Genomic DNA, 25,473 nt, shown 5'->3' on the forward strand with positions numbered 1-25,473 from the left:
TAATAAAAAAAAATATAAAACTTCTATTTCTAGGAACAATTACCGCAATATCAAGGGACGTAATCTATATCGAATCTTCTATTTATCTTGACTTTTCTGGCATTCGGGTTTTTTCTAGGATCAAATATTCCTGCGATGATGACTTCAGTATCCTCTCGATCCTTGTCGTCCTTATTCTCCTTACTGAGTTGTTTCTTGATTCTCTGTCTCGCCTTTGCCGCAGTCTTTCTCTTCGAGCATCTTTGAATTTTGGTCTCTGTCCTTTTTTCATCACTTGACGACCATGTCAAGTCCACACACGTTTTTCTGATCGTGACTGTGTTTTCTGACTTGAATTTTATCACCTCTCTTACTCTTTGCTCGTATGTTTCGATTGTTTGAGTCTCTTCTTTCAGCACACTGGTATCAGGAAATATTTCAAACCTCTCTGTGTCGATTGATTTTGAACTCAAACTGCTAAATTTGAGCCATGGAGCTATGATTGGCCCCTTTTTCATCATCTCTGACTTCGTTTCTGTCAGGGATCTCACTGAATTGATTTTTAAATTCAGCGGAGCTGGCTCTTCTCTTTTGATCTTTTCCTCCTCAAAATCAGGTATCTCTCCTTCCTCCAGTTCTTCCTTTGGTGACGAGTGGATATCTAGCATTGTTGGTATGGAGGTTAAGTTCTTAAACTCGAGCTTCCCAATGTGAGTACATACGTGGAGAAGGTAGTACGTGGTTTCTCTTTCCTTCTCTTCTAATGGGTGACATGAAGGACACATAACCGACTTGCACCCCACGCCATATTTGCCAAATGCGTGGTTAATTTCCATTTTGGTTATCGATGGCGTTAGGGTTGTATCTTCGAGCCAAATTCAATAGCCGGAGGCGAGGTGTTACTTGGATCGTGAATTTGTAACTTCTCTGATTAAATCTTATTCTCGTTCTGTAGATTTCGGCCATCTAATACCAAAAAATGGCTGTCGGAGGCCAATCTCCTTCTTCGGCTTTAGTATTTTGGCACTTCTCTTTTGGCTCGTACCACGAATCGGTTATGTATGTGTCGTCTGAATCCCAATCTATGAAGTGGAACGTCTCTGACTCGCTGGAGCTTGGATAAAAATCCCTTCGTGCCTCGCACTCGCTGCTAAATTCGCTCTCAGCCTCGTTCCAATAATCAGGTTCAGGGAAATCTTGATCTGACTCAGACTCAGTACTCCACTCGAATCTGGATGCGTCGTTTTGAACTTCTCTATTTGGAGTTAAACTCCAGTTAAGCTGCCGGAAATCTGACTGGAAATCAAGCACAGAGAATGAGCGTTCCGCTGGAACCACTGTAGTAAACTCTCGTAATAATCGCGAATGTCTTGCCACCTCGCGAACGTATTCAGCAAACACGAGCCAAAAACGCAAACGAACTTCAACCGGCCACATTCTCTAACGTAATGACGATGAAAAGTTTGAAAGCTCGAACGTTTGTGAGCTTTTATCAGCCCGAAGTGGTGGGAACCGGTTACCACGTCCCTGATACCGTACACACTATCTAATATTACGCCTCTGTGTAGAAACTTGAAAAATTTTGCCTAATTCTAGTTATCATAAAAGCACAACTTACGATTACATCAAGCGAGGTTTTTCCCAAATAAAACTTTCTATTGTTAAATTACTAAAAATAACTTAAACTTATGATAACGGTAATTTTCATCGCCGAACTTTTGGATAACAGCATACTTTATTCATTATCTCTGTTGCACTTTTCAGCCTGTTTTAGCTTGTTCTTATCATATGCTTTGAAAGCTTGCACAAAGTATGCACGTTCATCCCATTCTAACATCTCTAGGTAGATGAAATTCAAGGTCTTTTTTCGCTTCTTTTTGTTACGAGGATTATCATGGCCGTCTGGTGCGTTCTTATCTCGCAAGTTCGAGCTTTCAGCGTTGGTAGGTACCTGCTTCGTTCTCGAACGCGTTTCATATCTCTCCCGCGCCGCTTCCCTCTTCTCTTTGTACTCCTCTTCATCCGGAAACGTTTGTTTGAGACAATCTTCGAGCTTTTTCTCTAGGAGGGGGGGGAGCTTTTTTCGTAATCTCTTTTTTATCTGGCGGAACTCTGCATCGTGTTTTGTAACATCTCTTTTAGGTCTTTCTGCTTGGCAATTTTGGCGAATTTTTTCCAGGGTTTTTTCAGGCTGTTTTCGCGAACCTCTTGGTAAATATTCCGGATCTCTGGGGTCATCGACCTCCTCCTCATCAGTATTTTCTTCTTCCATTTCAGCATTTTGACTTGTGGTTTTTTTCTTCGAAAAATCTCTGATTTTTTCCACCAAATCTCTGTTGTCGAATTTTGATCTCTGCTTTAGGTCATTTTTGAGCTCTTCCAACTGGTTTTTATTGAGGTATGACGTCATTTGGCGAGTGTTAACAATTTGCTCGTCAGTGGGATCAGCTACATTTTTGACCATGTAACAATTGCTACCTACATGCTGCTCGACTGTATATGGACCATAGCGTTTTTGAAATAGCTTTTTTGAAAGTCCTTTTTCATATGAAGACAAACGATGAGAAGTTAACATGACCAATTCACCATTTTCGAAAATGGTGGGGGGCCCATGTAATTTATTGAAAGCGACCTCATTATTTATTCTCTGCTGCATTCTTTTTTCGCGAATGAAATTCACTAAAGCCTGCTGCTGGGTCATATTTTCAATATTCTCGTCAACCACTTCTTGGGTATATACAGCCTTTCTGGCCAATTTGTCAGCTACGAAATTATTATGATCGTATTTTCTCGCCCTTACATGTCTCAATTCGAACTCCTTGAATTTTTTAGAGAGTTCAATGACCTGCTGGAATGCTGCTTTGTGATGAACTGGTTTTTTGTTGGTGTTTTTCCAGTTATTTTCTACCCATCTCTTTGAGTTGTGATTTACTGCAGTGACCAAGTAGTTAGAATCCAAAAATACTTTGAGCTTCTCTATCTGGTTTTTTAGGGCAATTTGCATCGCTTTTATCAGTGCAATGATTTCTGCCAAATTATTCGAATTTTTGTATTCTGGGTGCACAACTCTTTCCGAAACATTGAAGTCTCCGCTAGGTGTCCAACTGATTCCGATACCCGCTATTGCTTCATCTGTACCATTTTGGGAACAGGCTCCGTCTACAGCTACCCAGACAAATCCTTTCTTATCAACAATGAGCTTTTTTTGATCCATTTTGAGTTTTAGAGCTTCTTCTGATGTTATTGATGGAACATTATTGGCACGTTGCTCTTCTCGTAATTTACTCAATTCAAATTTGGCATTTATTCCAGTATTGGGCACTGGCAAGTCTTGAGCCAAGTTATCAGGGATTCCCCAAACTTCGTTTGGCTTCACTCCGAATTCGGTAGGTGTGTTATTTATTTCATTTTCCACCTGTTTGGCATATTTGTGCCAGCCATGATGAGTATAATCGAAGTCCTCAGCTGATTGGTTGATTTTTACTCTCAGCCTGTCGCCAATTATTCTCATTGTTCTTTCCACTAAGCTTGATTGTGGATTGTACTTGGTGGTGTGGCCAATTTTTACACCATAGGATTTGAGCAAATCATTCCAGGTATCACTCACAAACTGAGTACCATTGTCAGTGATCACTTTGCGCACCTTGTGCCCCAGTTTCTTTATCTCTTCGAGTATCTCTTTCATCGCTTTTGAGACCTCTTCTTTGGTTGCCACAATCAGGGTTTTGAGCCATACTTTGGCAGTAAATACACACTTTACTACTAGCATGTATTTTGGGTCCTTGGCTTTGTTGGCGATTTGGCCAATTAAATCAGCTGACAAGACATCTGCTATGCCATAAGACTCAATTTGAGCATACTCTAGCTTCTTTTTCTGCCCAAAGTTCTTATTGTGCTTGCAATCGAGGCATTCGCTTGTGGCCAATTTTGCAGATTTTGGCACATTTGGCGAATAATACATGCGTCGAAATATCGAGTCAATTTTGGCAGCTCCCACATGACCATATTCTTCATGTAAGTACATTATGGTATCTTTGTACAATTCATCAGGCATGCATGGCACTTTAGATCCATCTTCTCTGATTCGATACAGTATTTTGACACCTTCTTCTTCTTCCAAAATGACATATTTTTTCTCGAGCTGTTTCTTCGCTTTTCTCTGCTTGGAAGTCATGTCAATCTCGTCTGCTTGAAGTCTCCGAATGACTTTTGACCAATTTTCATCTCTGTTTTGGTACAAGTCCAGCCTCTTAAGACAATCAATCAACTGCTCCTTGACCAAATCTTTGTAAACAACGCCAAGTGGCACCATATGAGTCCAATTCGTGCTGTATAGGGTCAATTCAGGTGCTTGTCTATCCCACCATTTTCCAACTCTTTTTGGCAGGTCATAAACAAGGTCGTGGCAGTTAAAATGCGTTATCCACGCCGCTGCTTTGCGATGTATTTGAGCCAATGTGTTAAATCGGTGCACAACTGACATTATGTCCTTTCTGACATGCACAGTATATCCATGAAGCCACATTTCGAGTTTTTTTAATGCATTCGCGAGTGAGTACATCTCTTTCTCTATTATTGTGTACTTCTTTTGGTGCTCTTTAAATGTGTTGCTCACAAACAGCACAACGTGATCTACGCCATCTTTGTCTTTCTGGTATGCCACCGCATTCATGGCATCTTGGGTGAAACTCGTTTCTAGGTAGAAATCTGCACCATCAATGGGAGTGGCTAATTTGAATTCTTTACGATACTCGTTTTCCAACATCTCTAATGCATTTTGCTGCTCTTCACCCCACTTGAAGTTTTCTTTTCGAGTCACTTCATAAAGTGGCACTGCTAGCTGCTGATAATCTGCGATGAAGCGCTTGTAGAATCCAACAATTCCCAAAAATGCCATAACTTCTTTTTCATTTTTGAGTTTGAATTCGCCTTTCTTGTTGGTGTGCTTCTTTTTGAATTCATCAAGCTTTTGGAGCTTTTTATTTTGCTTCAAAATTGCCCCAGGCTGGAGTTGAAAACCAAGATGGTTGATACTTTTCTTGAAAAACTTTGATTTTCTTGGATTGAGCCTAAGTCCGTTGTCTCTGATTATTTTCAGTGTATCAACTAGTAATTCCATCATCTCTTCGAAAGTCATTGCCTTGAGTAGCACATCGTCTACGTACTTCGTTCTGCCTTTTTTTGCTTTCATGATAGTATTTATCATTTTCACAAATAACGCAGATGACACTTTCAATCCATATGGCACCCTTATAAACTGGTGGACTTCTCCATCTACTATGAAAGCACAATACTTCCTATATGCTTCATGTAGTACCATCTGCCAAAATCCTGCCACAAAATCGAGGCAACAGTACATTTTGGCACGTCCGTCTGTTGTTATAATTCTATCAAGCAATGGAGCTTCATTGTAGTCATTTTCGAGTATAGGGTTCAATTCCATAGGATTCAAGCATAATCTCACCTCGCCATTTTTCTTGATATTTGCTACCAGCGCATTGATGTAAGGTGAGGTCGAAGGTTCAACGATCTTTTTGGCTATCATCACTCTGAGAGCTTCTCTCACGAGTGGCATCTGTTTGTTAGATGGAGTATACTTCGGACCATGGAATCTTTTGATATTCTTGGGATCCTTGAATCTCAATTTCATCGGCGGTCCTGTCCATTTTCCCGGATACTTGCTGAACACACAGGCAAATTCTTTGAGTATGTCAAATGCTTTTTTAGCCTGTTTCTTCGTAATGGTTTCTTCATTTACAGCTTGCTCCAAATCCGATCTCAGTGTTTCCAAAAATACTTCTGGACCATCGTCCACATCTTCAGGCTCCATTTCCTGGTACTTATCAGCTGTGTTTGCTCTTTTGGATATGTGATCAATTTGCTCAACGCTCTTTTTCTTTACTCTGATTCGTCTGAGTGTAATCTTCTTTTTGTACTCCTCCTCAGTCATAAAGTTGAGTGTTTCAATCTTCTCTTGGCCTGGAGGGCAGCATGTGGCTCTTTTATTTTCCACATCAGTCTTAATTCCAAGTACCTTCATGGTTTTAGTACCAATTATAAAAGTCTGGTTACACCCTTTCATAATGTAGAATGGAATTTTGAGCTCGCATTCTCCAAATTTGAGTTTTGGCACAATCACATATCTGTATGTCTCTACCTTTGAATCGTCAGCCAAACAGCACACAATAGGTTTTTTCAGCATGATATACTGAACGCTGTCATAGTGATCTCTGAGCAGGATGTTCGCAGTTTCTTCTGATATTACATTAGGGGTTGCCCCGGTATCGAGCTGCGCTGGGTAGGTGGTGCCATCCATCGTAAGTGGCACTACACACGTGTCAAATTTATCTTTTTCTCTGAGGATTTGCTCTCTAACTCGAGCCTCAATTTCCTCTCTGCGTAGCGGTGGTTTAGGTGTAAGAGGTTGCTGGATTGAATTCATTGAAGTTCCTGCTGTCGGTTGTGCACTCTGAGTTGTGTCTTGAGGCACATGTGTTGAATTTTGAGATATACATGTTGTGTTGGGGGGCTTAGGCGTTGCCCCAGTCACGTGATTGACTGTTATTTTTAACTTCTCTAATGCCCCAGCGGATTTAACAGGTGTTTGCAACGTCTCTGATAAGTTTCGTTCCTCCTCATGGGGGGAGGGGATTCCTATCTTGTTGAGTAGCTTTTGGAGCGCTTGAGGTTTCATGAACTTTTTTAACTTCTCTATTTTCTTTACAGCATCAGCGACTTCCTTTTCGATGTTTTTAGGAATGTCTGAGTTTTTCTTTTCGATCAGGGTTTTCTTCTTTACTACTTCATATTGCAAGCCATCTTCCTCAGTTATAACTTCTCTACTCTCTTCAGTCTGAGTGCCATGTTGCTCAGTGCCATTCTCAGGAGATTTCTTCTGATGCCAATCATAATTGTACATTTTATCCATCTCTTGGAATAACTCTGTTTTGCGTGCAAATCTTGGATAATATCTACCATTTTTTCTGCTTAAATGGAATTTATGCATCACTGGCATCATGTTGTAATCTTTATCAACTCGAAATTGACGTTTAGACTGATCTTGTGAGTCTCTTTTCAAGTCCAAAAATAAGGCAGCAGGAGACCACCAAAATGACACAACATCATCTTCCAGTGACTCTAGCGCTCTTCTGTATGCAAAGTACTTGTCCATTGATACTGGATTACTTGCAGAAGTTTTTGGCTTTACCAGTGGAAACAGCAAAATGATTTTTTCAAATCCTTTCTGCTTTAAATTCTCCACAATCTGCTTTGCATAATTTTTTACAACACTCGAAGCCATTTCTGAGTAGTTCAGTTCATATTGAGCCAGTGATAGAATGGCTTTTTTCTTCGTAAAGGTGGCTGCTCTGATGGCTGTCTTCAGATCGCTGATGTTGATCTGTTCTTTGAGATAAGGCTGAGTGATTTCAGGCCTTCGTCGTGGTATTATATTTGCTAAAAATACAGCGAGTGAATCTCCAATGAGTTCAAACTCTTCTTGTGGTAGCTCATGGAATTGCTCCACTTGTGCTAATTTGCACGCGTCAGCTACTCGTTTCCCGACGGCAATCCTGCTGAATCAATTGATCCCTCAGGTGAGGTAGGGGGGGACTGTTGCTCCTCTGAGCTTTCATTCTCTGATGGTGTTTCTTCCTTGTTTATTTGATTAACACCATGTGTCTTTTCCTTCGGTTTTTTATACTTAGACTCATCTTTTCTGTCTTTTTGGTAAGTTTTGGCAGTCTCTGATTTGGTCTGACTTTTGTTTTTATCGTAGCTAGGCTTTTTATACTTGTCAGTTGTGCGCTCGCCTTTGTTTTCATTGATATTATTCCGCACTGTTTGTGAATTGGAACGCCTATCAGTGCCGCCAAAACTGGATCGGCGATTCTCTGACCTTTGTTGCACATTTCGAGTCTGAGTAGCAGGCCTTTCTGGTTCAGGTGGTCTCTGAGCAAACTCTTCAACACGAGTCATTCCATTCAGTCTTTTCTCGAAAATGTTGATATCTTGCAATTCAATCTCAGTAAAACGTGGTCTGAGACTGGGTGTCATTTTGTAGTATATCATCATAATGATATCCTCGAATGGTGAATTCGTTGTTTTGAGCACTTTCAGCCATATCATCAATTCTGAGCATTGTGTGGTCGAAGATGTTTTGCACACTGGCATATTTCTGAAGTGATTTCTAGCCTCATTTTGTCTCTGAGGACCCCAAGCACAATCGATGAAATCTTTTCTCAATTGGTAATAATCAGTATTATTTTCTTGCAAATCTTTCCAAGGTGCCATATGAATCAGCTTATCATCAATTAGGACCATTAGGGCATCGCAGTACTGACTTTGGGATACTTGGTATGGCTGCATACGTCTTTCAAATCGGTGCAAAAAGTTGTAAACTTGGTACTTATTATCTTCCGAATATCTTACCCCAAATTCACGTAATCTGTCTGGTCTTATGTTGAAATTTGAATTTCCAAACTTGATTCTATAATTTAATCTGCGTTCTGGGGGGTTGTTTTGTTGCTCATTTTCAGCCTGAATCCATCTAGGATCAATCTGCACTTCTTGATCATCGTCGTTTCCGTGTCGATCATTCGCTCGATCATCGCGTCGATCATTTCGTTGATCATCTCTGTTATCGCGATTATAGTTACTGCTATTACTGCTGCCGTCGAAGCTGTTACGATTGTTGTTGTTATAATCACTGCTTCGGTCGCTATTTCGATCATCTCTGTTATCTCGATCATTTCTGCTGTCTCGTCGATCACGGCTGCCTCGATCGCTGTTTCTATTATCTCTGTTATCTCGATCGTTGTTTCGGTAATCTCTGCTATCTCGATCATTTCGATAATCTCGATCGTTGTTTCTATCATCTCTGTTTGATCGTGATTCTCTTGAAGATGATCTATCGCGATTATGTCTGTTACCATTTGTACGATAGCCGTTGTTGCTGCTACCGTTATTGCCACATCTCTCGTTACTGCGGCTGTCATTATCAGTGTTGCCCCTGTAGGGGGTGGGGGACCTTGATCGATCTCTAGATCCTCTCCTTCCTCGGAAAAGATCTGCGCCTTTGCCTGGATTTACACTGCTGCGACTGGCAGTGTTATCGGCATTGATACTGTTTATGTTGTGCACAACTGTAGGCACAACAGGGGGCTGGTAGGGTGGTTCTTCTGGATCATGAAGCTCTGCTATGAAACCGTCAATGTGATCTTTCCATGATAAATATTCTGCTCTTTCGATCTGCATATTTTCTTGATCTTCCAAGTACTGCATTTGGATCTGATGCATTAGGTTACTCATGTACATATTTCTCTCTTTCATTTTATTTATGATGAGCACGTGAGAGGTGAGTACCCGATCAGTAGTTTCCCTGTAGGCTCTGAAGGTTGTTCTCATCTCTGATCTTAGATCATTGATCTTTTTCTCATGATCTTTTTTGAGATCTGATTTCATTCTGGCCATTTGAGCACGTAGCTCGAGATATAGGTGACCTACATCTTCTCTGGTTCTTGAAATCGCCTTTTCAGAGTCAACTACTCGACTACTAATAGTGTCTTCATTTTTATCATGATTATCAGATGCAGCATAGGCCCATTTTCGAAAAATTAACTCGTCCTGAGATAATGGTGCTGGATATTGCTCATCAGGCTTTTTCTCAATTTTCAAATCAATTTTCTTCTCAAAATTCACAGGATCGAAACTGCAAATTTGGGCCATTTTGGATTCAGCAATATTTTTTAAACATCTCTCTGATCGATTTATTTCATCTTCGAGTTCATATTCCAGTTCATTTTGGTTTATTGATGCATCAGGATTTTCGAATCCTGTCAGTAGTGCACTGCTTCCAGCTACAGCCTCGTCAGCACTATTCGCATCTATTTCGTCTAAGTCAGTTTTTAGAAAATCCAAATCACCGTCCTCGAGTGCTTCCTGATATTCCTGGGAATCGATCCGAATTTCAGCACTCCGCCATTCCCTTCTCTGATCCAAAATGTTCTCGTGCAAGCTGCGCAATAATTTTCGATCTCTAATTTTAGGTGGCTTCGATTTGGGTGTTTTTTGAATTCCTAATTGTTCACGGCGTCGAAAATCAGCATCTTTCGCAGCATTTCTGGTCGAACGTCTCAGCTGCTTTTTTCCGTTATTCTGATTTTCATTTAAACATCTCTGATTTTCATTTACACATCTCTGATTTACGCCGTCACTGTCATATTCTCTGATTTCAGGTCGCAATTGTGTCACACGTGTATCCAAGTTGATCGATGGAAAACTGGATCGTCGCGAATTGTCAATTCCAGGATTTGGAGAATTATTTTCAGCCGTCATCTCATATAGTCGTCGCATCCGTTCAGGTAATAATTCAAGAAATTCATCCGATAAATATTCCAAATTATTCGTGGCCATTATCGAACTTGTAACTTCTCTGTTTCAGGTACGTGGTACAAGCTTTTACAACGTTCGGCGCTTGACCTTGAGCTTTCGTGTCGAGCTTGTTCAACTGTGCTCGGTTTTTCCAAACCAAAGCTTGTCGAACTTGGTATGAAAGCTCTATTTATTACGCGATTTTCGGCACTTTTTCACGATTTTTTCGAGAATAAAATCTCACGTACCTGTTCTAATGAACGTTGCGGTCGCCAAGTTGACCGTTGGTTGATCGTTGCAGTCGCCTGGTTGACTGATTGGTCGCCTGGTTGACTGATTGGTCGCCTGGTTGACCAAATTGGACCGAAATTTTTCCGAATAAACGATAAAAAAAATTCGCGATTTCTTCGAATCGTCTCTGTGAGGTGAAACCTCAAATGGAAAACAAGTTTCCGATGCAATAAATTGCAATTTGCGTCTTACGAGCGCAATTGTAGGCTAGGCCTGAGAACACGCGGTGTGCCTCGTTTTCGACTAAAACGTCTCTGCTTGCGCCTAAATATTGCAATAAATGCAATTTTGAAAAGCCCTGGGTTAGAGAACCACGCTTGGGCGCCAAATATGTGGTGGTTTGGGACGTCTTTACTTTGAGGGAGACCTCCGCAAGACCAGCGTGCATATAATAAGCCCAGGGAACCTAAACTTGCCCGATATCCTTGCGAAAGATATCAAATTGCAGTGATGTTGAGACACCTCATAAATGATCATAAGACCGCTAAATGTTCGCAATATTTTATTCACTTCTCTGGTATAACACACGCGAAGATTTATAATAAAATACACTACACATTATTAAATAAAATACACTTGTAGTATCGACTACAAGCGGAAGCTCTGAACTTGCTACCTTACGCTAGCACCAGTGAAAATATACCTAACGAGCTTTCAAAGCTCGAAGCTTGGAGTGGCGCATCTCGAACTAGTTCGATAGAGTGCACTACTCGTAAGCAGTGCTGCCACTCCGACAGGACCACAACTTCCCTCTAGGTGGAAGCTGCGGGCGCATCCCCTACCGGTACACTTTTAATCAATTTTTGGAATTCTCAGCGTTTCTAAACACAAATTTTCATATTATTTTTTTTTTAGAATTTCCATTGTCTTCAAATTCCTAAATTTTCAAACTAATTTTCAGAACTTGCTTTTTATTCTAAATTAAGAATTAAATCTTATAAAATATGTTAAGAATTTGAATTGCCTCTAAATTACACGAAAAAAATATGGGTAATTTTTACAAAAAAATTTAACTAAATACTGGTATTTAGCACAATTAAGTACCAGATCCCATTCAATAATTTTTACTGTAATCGTATAGTAAAAATTATCATTTTAATAAATTTTGCTATAGGTACCAATAGTAAAAATCATTTTGTTTTAATAATTTTTACTAATAGGTAGACAAAAAATTAATGAAATGAATTTTTAGTTAGCAAATGATATCATAATTCATAACTCAATTTCAGCATTATTTTTGCACCATTTCATTATCATGTACTACATAGGTAACTCCAAGGCATTTACCTATCCAATTTTCCTACGAAAAATCTGTCACATACCTACTTACCTCACGGGGATTCGAACCTGGGTCCCTAAATTTCCTATTCCTACCTACATGCTCTAACCACTCAGCCATAACTTCAGGACGAGGGTTAGGGCATTAAAATAGTATATTTGTTTGGTAAACGCCCCACCAAACCACTCCCACTCGAAATACACAGCTAACAGACCGGGGGTGTAACAGGGTACAATGAAACACAGCTGGTGATGGAATAGACTGGGGGTATAGCAGGGTACAATGAGCGGCAGGTGTTCTACAAGTCCCCTTTTCCCTTTTTTAGGATTTAATGCATTAAAATAATGAACTAAAATTGCAATTACTCAGCAATTACCCATCTGAATTGAATGAAAATAAATCTATACCCTCCGCCTTAATGATTCTCAAATGGTGTCCAATAGGTACAAAAAACGGTTGGATAGCTTAAGAGAACATTCATTGCAATTGAAATTTCAATTTCTCAAAGCGAAACCAATAGTGTGCTACGCACACTAAAAATACCGAATTCTACATTATCCAACAAAAAAAATTGAAAATTTGGGTCAGGACAATCTTCTCTCTCCCGTTGGAAAAATCTAACAAATCCAATTCATTCAAAAAAGTTTTCATTTCAGCGTCAAAATTCCCTTTTTCAAGAAAAAACCCTCACCATCAAGCTACTTTGGTGCGTTTTTCATAAAGCTTCACAAAGTTGGAAAAAAGTGGGAAAAAATGGAATGATAGTAAATTAAAGTCAGTACCTATCTAACCTACACAGTAGATAAACATTTTGAGAAAATTCAACTTTTTTTCAAAAGAAAAAACCTCCTTTTAGCACCATAAAAAATGTATCTCCTTGTATGGAGCTCCCCTATGAGTTGGATTGAGATTTTTTCACTGATGGGAGTTATATTTGAAACAATTTTGACTAGAAATCAAAAACCTCCAAAAAAATGTTTATTCACTTCAACTTTTTTAATTTCAATTTTATCCAATTTCAAGGTCTCAATACTACACGAAGACTAAAATAGTTTGGAAATGAGGAGGATTTCTTTTTTTTTTGTTTTTTCAAATGGAACTATATGCAGAAGAATTCTGATGCTGAAATGAAAATTTTTTTTTGAACTGTGGGGAGGGGGGAGCTTCTGGCACGATCTTAGCCCAAATTGGAGAGCAAGAATGAAACCCACTACCCATTTAATTGTTTTTAGTGACTTGAGTGACTAAAAAATAGCAAAAAAGTGACCAAAAATTTGAGAAAAAGTGACCAAAATTTTGAGAAATGAGAGCAAAGTATATATGTATTATGTTAGTCGGGGAACTCGCATAAGGATCTATTTCAACCCCCCCCCCCCTAACGAAAAAGGAATTCAACGAACAGGGCGATTAATTTCTAATCACTTCAAAAACGAACCTTTTCCGTAACTCTATTTATTTATCAATGACAACAATAACAAAATCTTTAGATAACATCAGATAACGGACCTCGTAGCCGAATATAACTGAAATCACGAAGTTTTAAATACAACAAAAACATAGCCGAATATAATTATAATCGCGAATCCGCGACACTCCCGACGAAGAACAAATTTTAAATTTAAAATAATAAGTATAAACGAGAAAAATTATGATGTTTCTAAGGGATACAATTTGTTAATGGGACGGGTAAGTTTAGAATTTTTAGTTTCAACAATTGCCGACCTAACATTACCGTCCGAGCTAACATTAACATTAATTACTTTACCAACTTTCCACTCTCCTCTAGGACAAAATTTTTTATCACCTTCGATTAATACAATATCTCCTACTTTAGGAACTAAATCTACTACATTTTTCTTTTGTTTTATACTAATATTACGTTCACGAAGACTAGTTAAATATTGAAATTTCCAAACGTTCCAAAATTGATTAATAATATCGTTAGATCTTTTCCATAAATTAACGATTACATCGCGTTTAATATTTTTAACATTATCGATATCCGGAATAAAATCGAATTTGGTATTCATCAAATCATTAGGTGTTAATACATTACTATCATTTTCACCGACATAAACGATAGGACGAGAATTAATTACAGAAGTTACTTCGTACAACACGGTTCTTAATTGATTTTCTGTTATTATACAATTAAAAATTGTTTTCTTTAGCGACATTTTCACTATACCGATTAACCTTTCGTAAAAACCGCCATGCCACGGGGCATATTCAGGTAACAGTTTCCATTCTATCGAATTATTTTTACAAAAATCTATTACATCATTATCAGAAATTATTTGTTTCCAAAGATTTTCAAAAACCGATTTGGTTATTTTAAATTGTGGCGCGTTATCACTTATCACGAATTTTGGAATTGTGTGTAACGCTATAAAATTACGAAAAGCGAGTAGGAATTCTTGAGTGGTCATATTCTCTAAAAGTTCTAAGTGAATCGCACGCGTAATCATACAAACAAAAATACTAACAAATACTTTTTTCTGGACTGAGTTATCACTGACGTATAAAGGACCAAATGTGTCGATACCACAACAGGAAAACGGACTGCTTTGATTTACACGGAATTCAGGTAACGGAGGAATTGACGGATATTTATATGGACCACCATCGTAGTATTTGCAGTTAGCACATTTTTTTAGAACGTAGTACACCGTCGATCTGCCTTTCGGAATCCAGAAATTTTTTCTCAATTCAGAGAGAGTATGCGAAACGCCGACATGATAGTTATCAATATGAATTTTTTCAATTAATAAACGAGTGAAGTATTCTTTCTCAGGTAGAAGTATTGGAAACTTCGCATTATCGTCGAGACATGATTCAACTAAGCGCCCATGACAACGTATAATATTTTGAGAATCACGCTTTAAACCAAGCGCATTAGGTTGCGAAATATCAGGATAATTTTTGTTTTGGATATACATAATCCACTGGTTGAAAGCTTCTTCGGTTTTTTGAACAATATTATTCGAATCGACATTTTTCATATAGCTCAACGTTGCATCAAGTAGATAGTTGAGGGTTTTAAATTGAGTACAATCGATTTTAAACGGAGGCTGAATTACAGCTGTATTATTGGAGATGAGTACTGGTTCTGGTTCAGGTTCAGGTTCGGATTCAAATTGTAAATTCATTGCCTTTGGCCAAGCGACTTCCATCTCTTTCAACCATGTGGGGCCTTCCCACCAGAACGAATTCAAATCTTGCACGTCTGCACCGCGACTGGCTATATCAGCAGGATTTTCAGCAGATGGAACGTAGCGGTAATTGAACGATTTATCAATTTTCTTCACAATTCTTTCTACAAATTTGGGCAAAACTTTTTTCGAACATAACCATGATAATACACATTTGGAATCAGACCATACATAAATATTTTTGATATTAACATCAGAAAATTCATTCTTAACGAAATTCACGATTTGACTACCGATATATAAAGCTAACAATTCTAACTTCGGAATAGTTAAATTATTGCGAGGAGCGAGACGAGATTTAGCAAAAACGAGGCGAGTTAAATTATTTTTCTTAACGTAAACAGTTGCAGCATAAGCTTTTTGAGACGCGTCAACGAAACAATGTAAATCAAAATCATTACAAGCATTACCGCCACGAAATACGTACCGATCTATTTCTACATTCGAAATACATTTTAAGTTATCTAATCAAGCAGTCCGGTCGGACTGCCCCGCCAAGCTAGAAAAAAATTCACACACAAAAAAAACAACAATAACAATACAAACGTGATGACATGACAGTCCGGCCACTTACTGCTTACATTCTCTGAACAACTAAGCGTATTTTCGATGTTCAATTTCTCGCGAATAAAAAAACGTACGATTCTGATTTTTTGATATGTTGTTGGCATCAACGAGAGCTTTAATTTGGTATATTTACAAACTTTCTACGGTAAAAAATTATGTAGATTAGAGTACCCAAAGTTAGCATTTTGGGGTAATTTTTGAAATCACAAATCTTCGTGTCAACAAAAAACTACTGAACCAATTCAAGTCAAATTTCGTACACTGGTGTAAATTAACGAGTTATTTCTAAATACAACGTCAGTTTTTAAAAAAAATTATTTTTGACCCACTTTTTCTCAATTTGAAAATTTCTCTCCCCCCAAAAACACCCCCAAAATGAAAATTTTTCGTGGTACCGTAGAAAAGCATCATCTACATCATATTCACTATCAATGTGCAAAATTTCAAGCAAATCGGTTCATTAGGAGAGGCTGTAGCCCTGACAACGGAAATTACCTTCATGATTTTTCAGTGACAGAGATGAGAAAGTAGTGGAAAAGAAGAAACAAAATAAAAATTTTTAGTTGACGTGTAAAAAAGGGTCATCTACATGACTTACAGTACCTTTATACAAAATTTCAAGTAAATCCGTTCATTTGAAGAGGCTGTAGCCTTGTCAACGGAAAGTTCGGGTGGTTATTTTACCGATTTACGGCAGCGCCGGTAGACCTTAGAGATAAATGATAAAAGGAGGAGAAAGCTGTTTGGGCGAAGCCCAAGGGGGGGTGTGGGGGGGACGAAGTCCCCCCCAATGAACAGAAACAGTAAACAGTGATAAGAAGTTTTCGTTTGTGAATCCGGTGAATCGTGATTTTAGTTTAAATCATACTTAAAAGTATTACAAATGGTTGCTGATAATTTGAAAGACAGAATAAAGAATCGGAAAGCTGAACCTCAGTTCATGCAGATTGAAAGAAATAACTCTAAAAGAAATCGTAGGTAAGTGTTAACTATTTTATCAATCATTTTGTCAAATTCTTGTATTCCACCTTATGGAATACTCCTACGTAGGTATCAGTTCATCTTCAAGTCTGGATTGTAAAGATCACTGAAACTTAAAATCTGTTATGTAAACTGTGTTTTGAAGTGTCCAAATCCCTAACACATTCTAACACATTGTTATTATTCTTCTATTTTCAGGCTGGTATGAAACATGTCAGTTTGTTAAATCTATCTATCTAAGAACAAAATAGCCTTGATTCCGGTGAGTAATCCAAGAACAAGCTGTTAAAAACATTTTGAAAGCTTTATCATCCCAATTCCCAATCAGTTAACAACAAAAAGGTAAATTTTTTCAGCTAATTTGTGTTTGTTTTCTTTTGCAGAGCAAAAATCAAAGAAAAATGACAAAGAAGCTCAATATTGGGGTATCGCCACACAAACTAAACAAAAAGATCGCAAACAGAAGTAACTTTTGAGATGATGTACAGTTTTGCTCGGTTCTCAGTTAATCTAATACAGTTACTAAATACACAATTGGCCAAAGTGATCAGAGGCAATTTGTGCATGTATGATATGAACGATGAAATGGTCTAATACATTTGTAAAGAAGTGAAATCTTTCTATTTCAATAATAAAAGGGTAGATTATACTATGCTGAGGTAAATTATTGGTGTAAGTAGAATTTACTCCTATGTACGAAGAGCTTTTATTGCATTGAACGAGTAATTCGTTGTGACTCACAAATTACCTCATCGTAGAGTTTCGGCAGTTATCACTGCTACTTTCATACAATTATTTATACATCGTTAATAATTCATTATCAGTTGGTTGTATGCTGTGTGTCTTTTTGGACATTTTTCATTTTGATTTGTGTTCGAATAGATAGATTTCTGATGTAGTGAAAGTGATATACATGATTTGTCTCATCGTTGATCGAGTCAACAAGTCATAATGCAAGTAACTAGTAACTACTACATAACTAATTGAGCATTGAACGCGCATTATTTCAATTCTAATACATACATCGAGTTGTTCATTCTCAGACTCATTCTGTTCTATGTACAGTAACCATAATACATGATCTTGTGAGTTTCTAGTTACTTGTTGATTTTTTCCTCCAATGATACCATCGATGGTTGTGGTATAATTTAATATCACGTGTAGAGTACTTACAAAATTTAGATAATTTTACCAATTACCTAGGTCTAGGTATTCGTCTGTTTGAAGATGAATTATCGACTATCGAGTGATTATTATCAATAATTATTACTGAACGAGTTTTCGATGTACCTATAACTAAGTGTAACATCAGAGCCTATAGTGATATCTAATCACTTAAATATACTTGGAGTTTACTGAAAATGAATAAAATCACTTGCTCGATGAACCTGTATTATTGGCGATTCATTTTAGATAATTTATAAGCTATGCAGTACGAGAAGGGAGGGGTTTTTAAAATTTTCTATCTGTCGGCGTTTTGACTTGACTATGATGGCAAAAAACAAGACTTGCATAAGAATTTCACCCTTAGTTTTGTTTTTTTTTTTTTCAGTTTTAGTTTTGCGTCTTTGCATTTTTTTCAGTTTTCAGTTTTATTTAGTTTCAATTTCTTATTCATTTCCGTTTCAGTTTTTAACTAGTTTCAGTTTTTCATCATTGATTACAAAAATAATACCATTCACCAGTGCACCAGTGTACAGATGACAGATTTGATACCCTATCATACAGAAATTATTGTTTGTTTTTTTTTTAAAATAAATTTTTATTCATTAAAAAGAAGCAACTGATATCCTTCTGAAAAAATACTTCTAAGAAGAAAAAACCTACTGAACTAAAAAAATTACTACAAAAGTTAATCTTTGAATAAAAATTGGTAGGCAAATTCAATTTTAAAAAAAACGACTGATATCCCCGAAAAAATACTTTTAAAAAGCAAAAAACCCACCAAGCTAGAAAAAAAAACTGCATAAGGTTGGTTTTTGAAAAAAAACTGATAGAAGGAAATAGGTACTTCAACAAAAACAAAAAAAAAACGACTGATATCCCCGAAAAAATACTTTTAAAAAGCAAAAAACCCGCCAAGCTAGAAAAAAACTGCAAAAGTTGGTCTTTAAAAAAAAAATAATAGATAAATGTACCTAAAAAAAAAAAAAAAAAAAATCAGGTACCTTCTGCTGAAAAAATAATGTGATATCAAACTACCGCCAAGCAATAATTTGTTTTAAAAATCAATTTTTTTCTGTGTGGGCATTTAAAAATTTTAGGCGCATCAGTTTCAAAGATGTACCTACTCTACAAAATCATATCAAAGTAAAAAGTGCTTGAAAATCATTGTAGGATAGAAACACTCAAATCCATCAGGTATTGAAAATGAATTTGAAAACCGGGCCAAGCTTGGCGGGAACTTTCTTTTCGGCCCGGTTTTCAAATTCATTTTCAATACCTGATGGATTTGAGTGTTTCTATCCTACAATGATTTTCAAGCACTTTTTACTTTGATATGATTTTGTAGAGTAGGTACATCTTTGAAACTGATGCGCCTAAAATTTTTAAATGCCCACACAGAAAAAAATTGATTTTTAAAACAAATTATTGCTTGGCGGTAGTTTGATATCACATTATTTTTTCAGCAGAAGGTACCTGATTTTTTTTTTTTTTTTTTTTTAGGTACATTTATCTATTATTTTTTTTTTAAAGACCAACTTTTGCAGTTTTTTTCTAGCTTGGCGGGTTTTTTGCTTTTTAAAAGTATTTTTTCGGGTAATTCTTTCCACGACTTTTGATCTTTCTCATCTAAAACATCATCCCAATCTAAGTTTTTGCCCCATAAATATCGAATAAATAATTTAGCTGGTAAAACAACAGGACACAAAAAACCTAACGGATCAAAAATCGAGGATACCTTTTTTACAACTTCACGTTTTGTAATAATAATAGCCGAATTAGCGAGTTTATGATTAATCACGAAAGTATCATTTTTAACAGTCCATTTTAACCCTAAAATACTAATTTCAGATACATCTAAACGATCTTCCGGTTTTAAAACATTTTTAAGTTCATTACAATTCGTAACCCAATTACGTAAATTCATCGAAGCATCATTAAAACAAGATTTTGAAAAATTATAAAGATCAATAGCTTCATCTACCGAATCGACACTTAAGATAAGATTATCCACATAAAAACTTCTTAGTAATAGCGGAACGAACTTTGAATCATATTGATTTAAATGAAAAATTATTGTTAAAGTTAACAAAAACGGACTAGCGATAACACCAAACGGAATTTTAGTAAAGCGAAATATAATCAAATTATCGAAGTTCAGCGGTTTTTTAAAATCTTTTATCCAAATAAATCTAACAAAATCGCGATCACGTAATTTCAAACCGATTTGCAAAAATGCTTTTTCAATATCAGAAGTTAATACAAAACATCTCAACATTAAGCGCAAAATCAAACCACATAACGTTTCTAAAAGAACGCGACCACGAAAAATACAATCGTTTAAACTTTTATCGTTTTTTCGAGATTTTGCAGAACCATCATAAACAACTCGTAAACTGGTACTTTTACCTGGTGTCAGTACTTCGTGATGCGGTAGATAATGAACTAAATCTTCTTTATCGTTGATAGATTCGTCGACTCGTTCGATAATACCTTGAGACTCTTGGTATTTGATCACTTTGTCATATTCGTCGAATAATTCTTTGTTCTTTTCGAATTTTCTCATTTGAGATTTCAAACGACCGTAGGCGAGCCCTTTGTTTGATTTTAAATCAGGCGGATACTCTTTCCAGGGCCAAGCTACTTCATAACGATTATCTATCAATTCTATATTATCATAAAAACTTTTTACCGCAAGTTCATCGCCGATATCCTCCACTGAGGTTGAATCGTCTATCCCAATCGCATCTAATTTCCATAGGTTTTCTACCATTTCAATCTCGGAGAAGAAAACTGGAGTTTCGTGGTTTTTATCGATTCGACCAACAACAAGCCATCCGAATTTTGAATTGATTAACGAAGTTGAATCATCAATAATTACTTTTTCCATGACCATAAAATCGAACATGTAGTCATTTCCAATCAGGAGTTCAGGTACAAGATTTTTATCAACTTCAGCGAGCTTGAATTTCTCGAATCTTGAATCTAACTTAATATCGTGGTGATTTATTCGATTAATAATCTTAGGTATCGTATTTGCAGTGATTTTTATTTTTTCACCATCATTTGTAAAAATATCTAAACTAACGACCTTGGTTGAAATTTCTCTAGGAGCTTCGGAACAAATCGTAGAAATTCTAATCGTTTCATAATGAAGAGGCTTCAATTTTAATTTATCGGCCAACCTTGTAGTAATGTACGATCTTCTTGAACCGCTATCCAGAATTGAGGTAACTTTTTGAATACGACTTTCATTACCAACGTTGATTGTGGCTGCTAACAGGTTACCTTCTTGATCTTTCATTAGTAAAGATTCAGTTGGTTCAGGATTACTAACTTCTTTCGAAAATAATTTAATACATAAACTACGATGATGACTACGACGTTTTTTACAATGTACACATGGTTTGTTTACCGTACAGTCTTTAGCGAGATGACCAGGATTCAAACAAATGATGCAACGACCATTCAATTTCTTTCTTCGGTCTTCCAATGTCGTTATTTTGCTGCATTCATCGGAATAATGTGACGTTTCACCGCAATAGATACATTTTTTACTCGGTTTTCTATCACCAGTTATCAAGCTCTCTGTAGTACCTTTGAAAAAATCTTTTTTATTAGGATTATTATCGGATGACTCACTCCAATTTGTACCACAATATTGCTCTTGTTTCCATATCAATTCGCCAACTTTCTGCCTCAATTCGGATAAATCGTTACTTGCAACATCCAAATCGGCTTTCATAATTATATCAAACGGAAACTTCTTCATAATCATCGAATACAGTATGGTGTTGTTTTGAATATTTTCACCTACACCTTCTAAAGCATGTAAATTCGATTCAATATTATCGTAAGTATTTCGCAAATTTTTAGTCCATTTGTTACTTTTTGGAATTTTCGTTAAATTATCGTATAATAAATCAATTAATTTCTTTTTATTACCAAACTTCTTTTTTACCATTTCGTATGCGATCGGATAGTTAGCAGCAGTGGTACCCATACCTCTCAACAATACTTCAGCTTCGCCTACCAGGTTATTTCTCAAATATGTAAATTTATCAGTTGCTTCTAAATCGGTATTATGTACAGCTGAGTTAAACGAAGACCAAAACGATTCGAATTCAAGTAGATTACCACCATATTTCTTCAACTCCAACTTTGGTAACTTAATCGTAGCTTTTGAAGAAGAACAACAACTACCGCTACCACCAGATTCAGTTGTACACTGTCTTTTAAAGCCTGGAACAGCACTACTATTATTAAGTTTATCGATACGATTTTCTAATTTACTTTTAATGTCGATGTAGTCGTCTTCGAATTTTTCTATGAAAGGGTCCAGATCCGGAACTTCGAAGTTGTCAAATTCGTCAAGTAAAGCAAGATAATTTTTATATATATCTTCGACCATTGTCAATTTCACTTTAACTTCGTTAAAATCTGCTGTAGCCAGCTTCTCATTTGTGTATGACATACTTCTAGTCAGTGAAGATCGAAGTCTGGACTTTCGGGTGGATAACGCTTTTAGCTTTTCGGCATTTTCGCTGGTTTCCGGCATTTTTGGAATTTACCAACGAATTCGGAGGACAAAACGAACGATTATTTAGGATCAGCCTGCTACCATAACGAAAAAGGAATTCAACAAACAGGGCGATTAATTTCTAATCACTTCAAAAACGAACCTTTTCCGTAACTCTATTTATTTATCAATGACAACAATAACAAAATCTTTAGATAACATCAGATAACGGACCTCGTAGCCGAATATAACTGAAATCACGAAGTTTTAAATACAACAAAAACATAGCCGAATATAATTATAATCGCGAATCCGCGACATCCCCCCCCCCCGGTAGATCCTCCGGGACAACTTTTTTCTCAAGTGCTAAAATTCCTTTTTCGATTTTTGGTGAATTTTTGAAAGTAAAAAGGCCAAAAATGAGGGAAAAAATCAAAATTTTACCAAATTGACCAAGAAAGCTGAAATTTGTGATATACACTATTTTCGACACGCTAAATCGATTGGAAACTATTTCAACCGGTTTTGGGCAGTTCTGGAGCCTCCAGCAGATTTTTGAAACTCGAAATTCCCACAAAATTCCATCAAATGGAGTTGGAAAGCCTAAATTTATTCTGCAAAATGATTTCAATACGCTACGAAGTCGACTGCAGGTGGATTTCAAGTCGTTTTGCAGCCTCCAGCGACTTTTTGAAAATTACCGGAGCCTCCAGTAGATTTTTGAAACTCGAAATTCCCCAAAATATCATCAAATGAAGTTAGAAAGCCGAAATTAATTCTGCAAACTAATTTCAATACGATACGAAGTCGACTGCAGGTGGATTTTAAGTCGTTTTGCAGCCTCCAGCGACTTTTTGAAAATTACTGGAGCCTCCAGTAGATTTTTGAAATTCGAAATTCCCCAAAATTTCATTAAATGAAGATGGAAAGCCGAAATTCATTCCGCAAACTAATTTCGATACGCCACGAAGTCGACTGCAGGTGGATTTTAAGTCATTTTGGAGCCTCCCGCAACTTTTTGAAAATTACCGGAGCCTCCAGTAGATTTTTGAAACTTTTAATTTCCCAAAATTCCATCAACTGGAGATGAAAATTCGAAATTCATTCAGTAAACTAATTTTAATACGCTACGAAATCGACTGCTGGTGGGTTTAAAGTCGTTTTGGAGCCTCCAGCGACTTTTTGAAAGGTTGTATGGCGTTTTTTGGAAAACTGAAATTTCCAAAAAGTAGCTGGAAGCTTCAAAACCATTTGAAATCACCGCATTTAAATTAGTTTGTGAAGTAAATGTCAGCTTACTAACTCCATTTGATGAAATGTTGTGGGAATTTCAAGTTTCAAAAAGCTGGCTACTCCAGTAATTTTCAAAAAGTCGCTGGAGGCTCCAAAACGACTTGAAATCTACCTACAGTCGACTTCGTAACGTATTGAAATAAGTTCGCAGAATTAATTTCGGCTTTCCATCTCCATTTTTTTTTTTCCAAATTCCGCGATCCCTGCCACATTGGGCATCCATCAGCGTTTTTCACTAAATCACCAATTCCGGCTGAGAGCGCCCAACGACGATTCCACCGCTACTCTGTTGTTTGTCTTTTCACATGGTGATTCTTCTTGCTGGAAGGTCGGACGGCTTGAATCTCTTCAGCCTGCGCACATCGTTTGAGTTGTCCAAAAGCTGGATGGCACTGGGGTTGCAGTGTCTGTGTAGCCTATGCTCGTGCCGCTCAGCGTGCCTGCAGATTTCCTCGGAGATGTAGCTAATTCCCAGATCCTTGTGAAGGTCAGCATTTCGCTCGTATCGGTATGCTCCAGTCATTGTTCGTAGGATTATGTTTTGGCACCTTTGTATTGTCAGGATATTTGACTTAGAGGCACATCCCCAAAGCGCAATACCATACAGCCAGATGGGCTTGACTATTGCCAGGTATAACAGGCGTTTGTTTGCAAGACTCAGCCTCGATTTTGGCCCCATGAGCCAGTACAGCTCCCGCATTTTCTCTTTTATTTGAAGTTTTTTCATCCGAATGTGCTGGCTCCAGTTCAGTCTTGAATCTAAATGCATACCAAGGTATTTGGTAGAGTCTGAGTATGGCACAATTGCATTGTTGATACTGATTGGAAGGTAGGGGTGGGTGCGTAGAGAGAAGTCAACGTGCACTGATTTCCCACAATTTGCAACTATTTTCCACGTTCTCATCCACTCAGCAATTCTATCAACTGCTGCTTGCAGTGAAGTAATGGCCTCTTCGTAATCTTCATTTACTGAGAGGATGGCCTTGTCGTCAGCAAATAGTGCAGCTATTATTCCATCTGGGACTGGAATATCTGCCGTGAAGAGGAGATAAAGGACCGGAGATAAGACTCCTCCCTGCGGGACCCCAGCTTCGCAGTCTCTCCAGGAGGACAGAGCATCTCCCTGAGCCACACTAAACTGGCGGCCTTCGATGTAGGAGCATATTATGTCGTAATACTTGTTGTTCAGGCACTTGCGAATTTTATGCTTTAGGCCCTGGTGCCAAACTCTGTCAAAGGCCTGAGCAACATCGATGAATACTCCAGCACAGAATTTACGTTCTTCAAGTGCACAGCTGATAGTATTGGTCACCCTGTGTAGTTGGTCCACTGTTGAGTGTTTGCGCCTGAACCCAAACTGGAACTCCGGTATTGCTTTCTCAAAAGTTGGAGCCAATCTCCTCAGAAGTAACTTTTCGAACAATTTGGATGGCACTGAGAGGAGCGAGATCGGCCTGTAGGAGCTTGCACTTTGAGGGGGCTTGCCAGGCTTACATATCATTATGATTTTGGCCCTTTTCCACATTTTAGGGAGAATGCCAAGCCTCAGTATTGTATTGAAAATGATGGTCAATAGCACCAAGCCCTTCTTCGGTAGTTCCTTCAGCATTGCACCATTAATCCCATCAATACCGGGTGCTTTTCTACAGCTTAGGTCTCGAACTATTGCGTTTGCAATCTGCATTGGTCTGAAGAGAGGCAAAGGTGCCTGTGATGGGCTTTCCAAGTTGAGTGTTGGGAGGGGAGGTGAGTCCATTTCGTGTAGCTGGAACACCCTCTCTAGATGATCCGCAAGTGTTTCAGCCCTTTCTTTGTCA

The 25,473-nt window shown here is 37.6% G+C and overlaps 2 protein-coding genes and 1 long non-coding RNA gene across 3 annotated transcripts in view; 1 reads left to right on the forward strand and 2 right to left on the reverse strand.

Annotated features, from left to right (window-relative positions):
• The window catches only part of Nckx30C, a 199,682-nt gene that overhangs the window by 20,879 nt on the left and 153,330 nt on the right, over positions 1-25,473 (reverse strand). The gene's annotated exons all lie outside the window — the stretch shown is intronic.
• On the forward strand, positions 16,477-17,330 carry LOC135848971 (uncharacterized). Its single transcript, XR_010559469.1, has 3 exons — positions 16,477-16,677; positions 16,879-16,942; positions 17,064-17,330. It is a non-coding gene; the product is annotated as an uncharacterized LOC135848971 (long non-coding RNA).
• LOC135846803 (uncharacterized) lies at positions 18,052-22,450 on the reverse strand. The gene is made up of 3 exons (XM_065366086.1): positions 21,499-22,450; positions 19,384-21,441; positions 18,052-18,068 (listed from the first exon to the last, which is right to left on the reverse strand). Exons 1-3 carry the CDS (start codon positions 22,400-22,402, stop codon positions 18,052-18,054), a joined length of 2,979 nt encoding a protein of 992 aa, XP_065222158.1. The 5' UTR covers positions 22,403-22,450.

Source organism: Planococcus citri, chromosome 5 (assembly GCF_950023065.1).
Source record: "Planococcus citri chromosome 5, ihPlaCitr1.1, whole genome shotgun sequence".
In the NCBI taxonomy this organism is placed as follows: Eukaryota; Metazoa; Arthropoda; class Insecta; order Hemiptera; family Pseudococcidae; genus Planococcus; species Planococcus citri.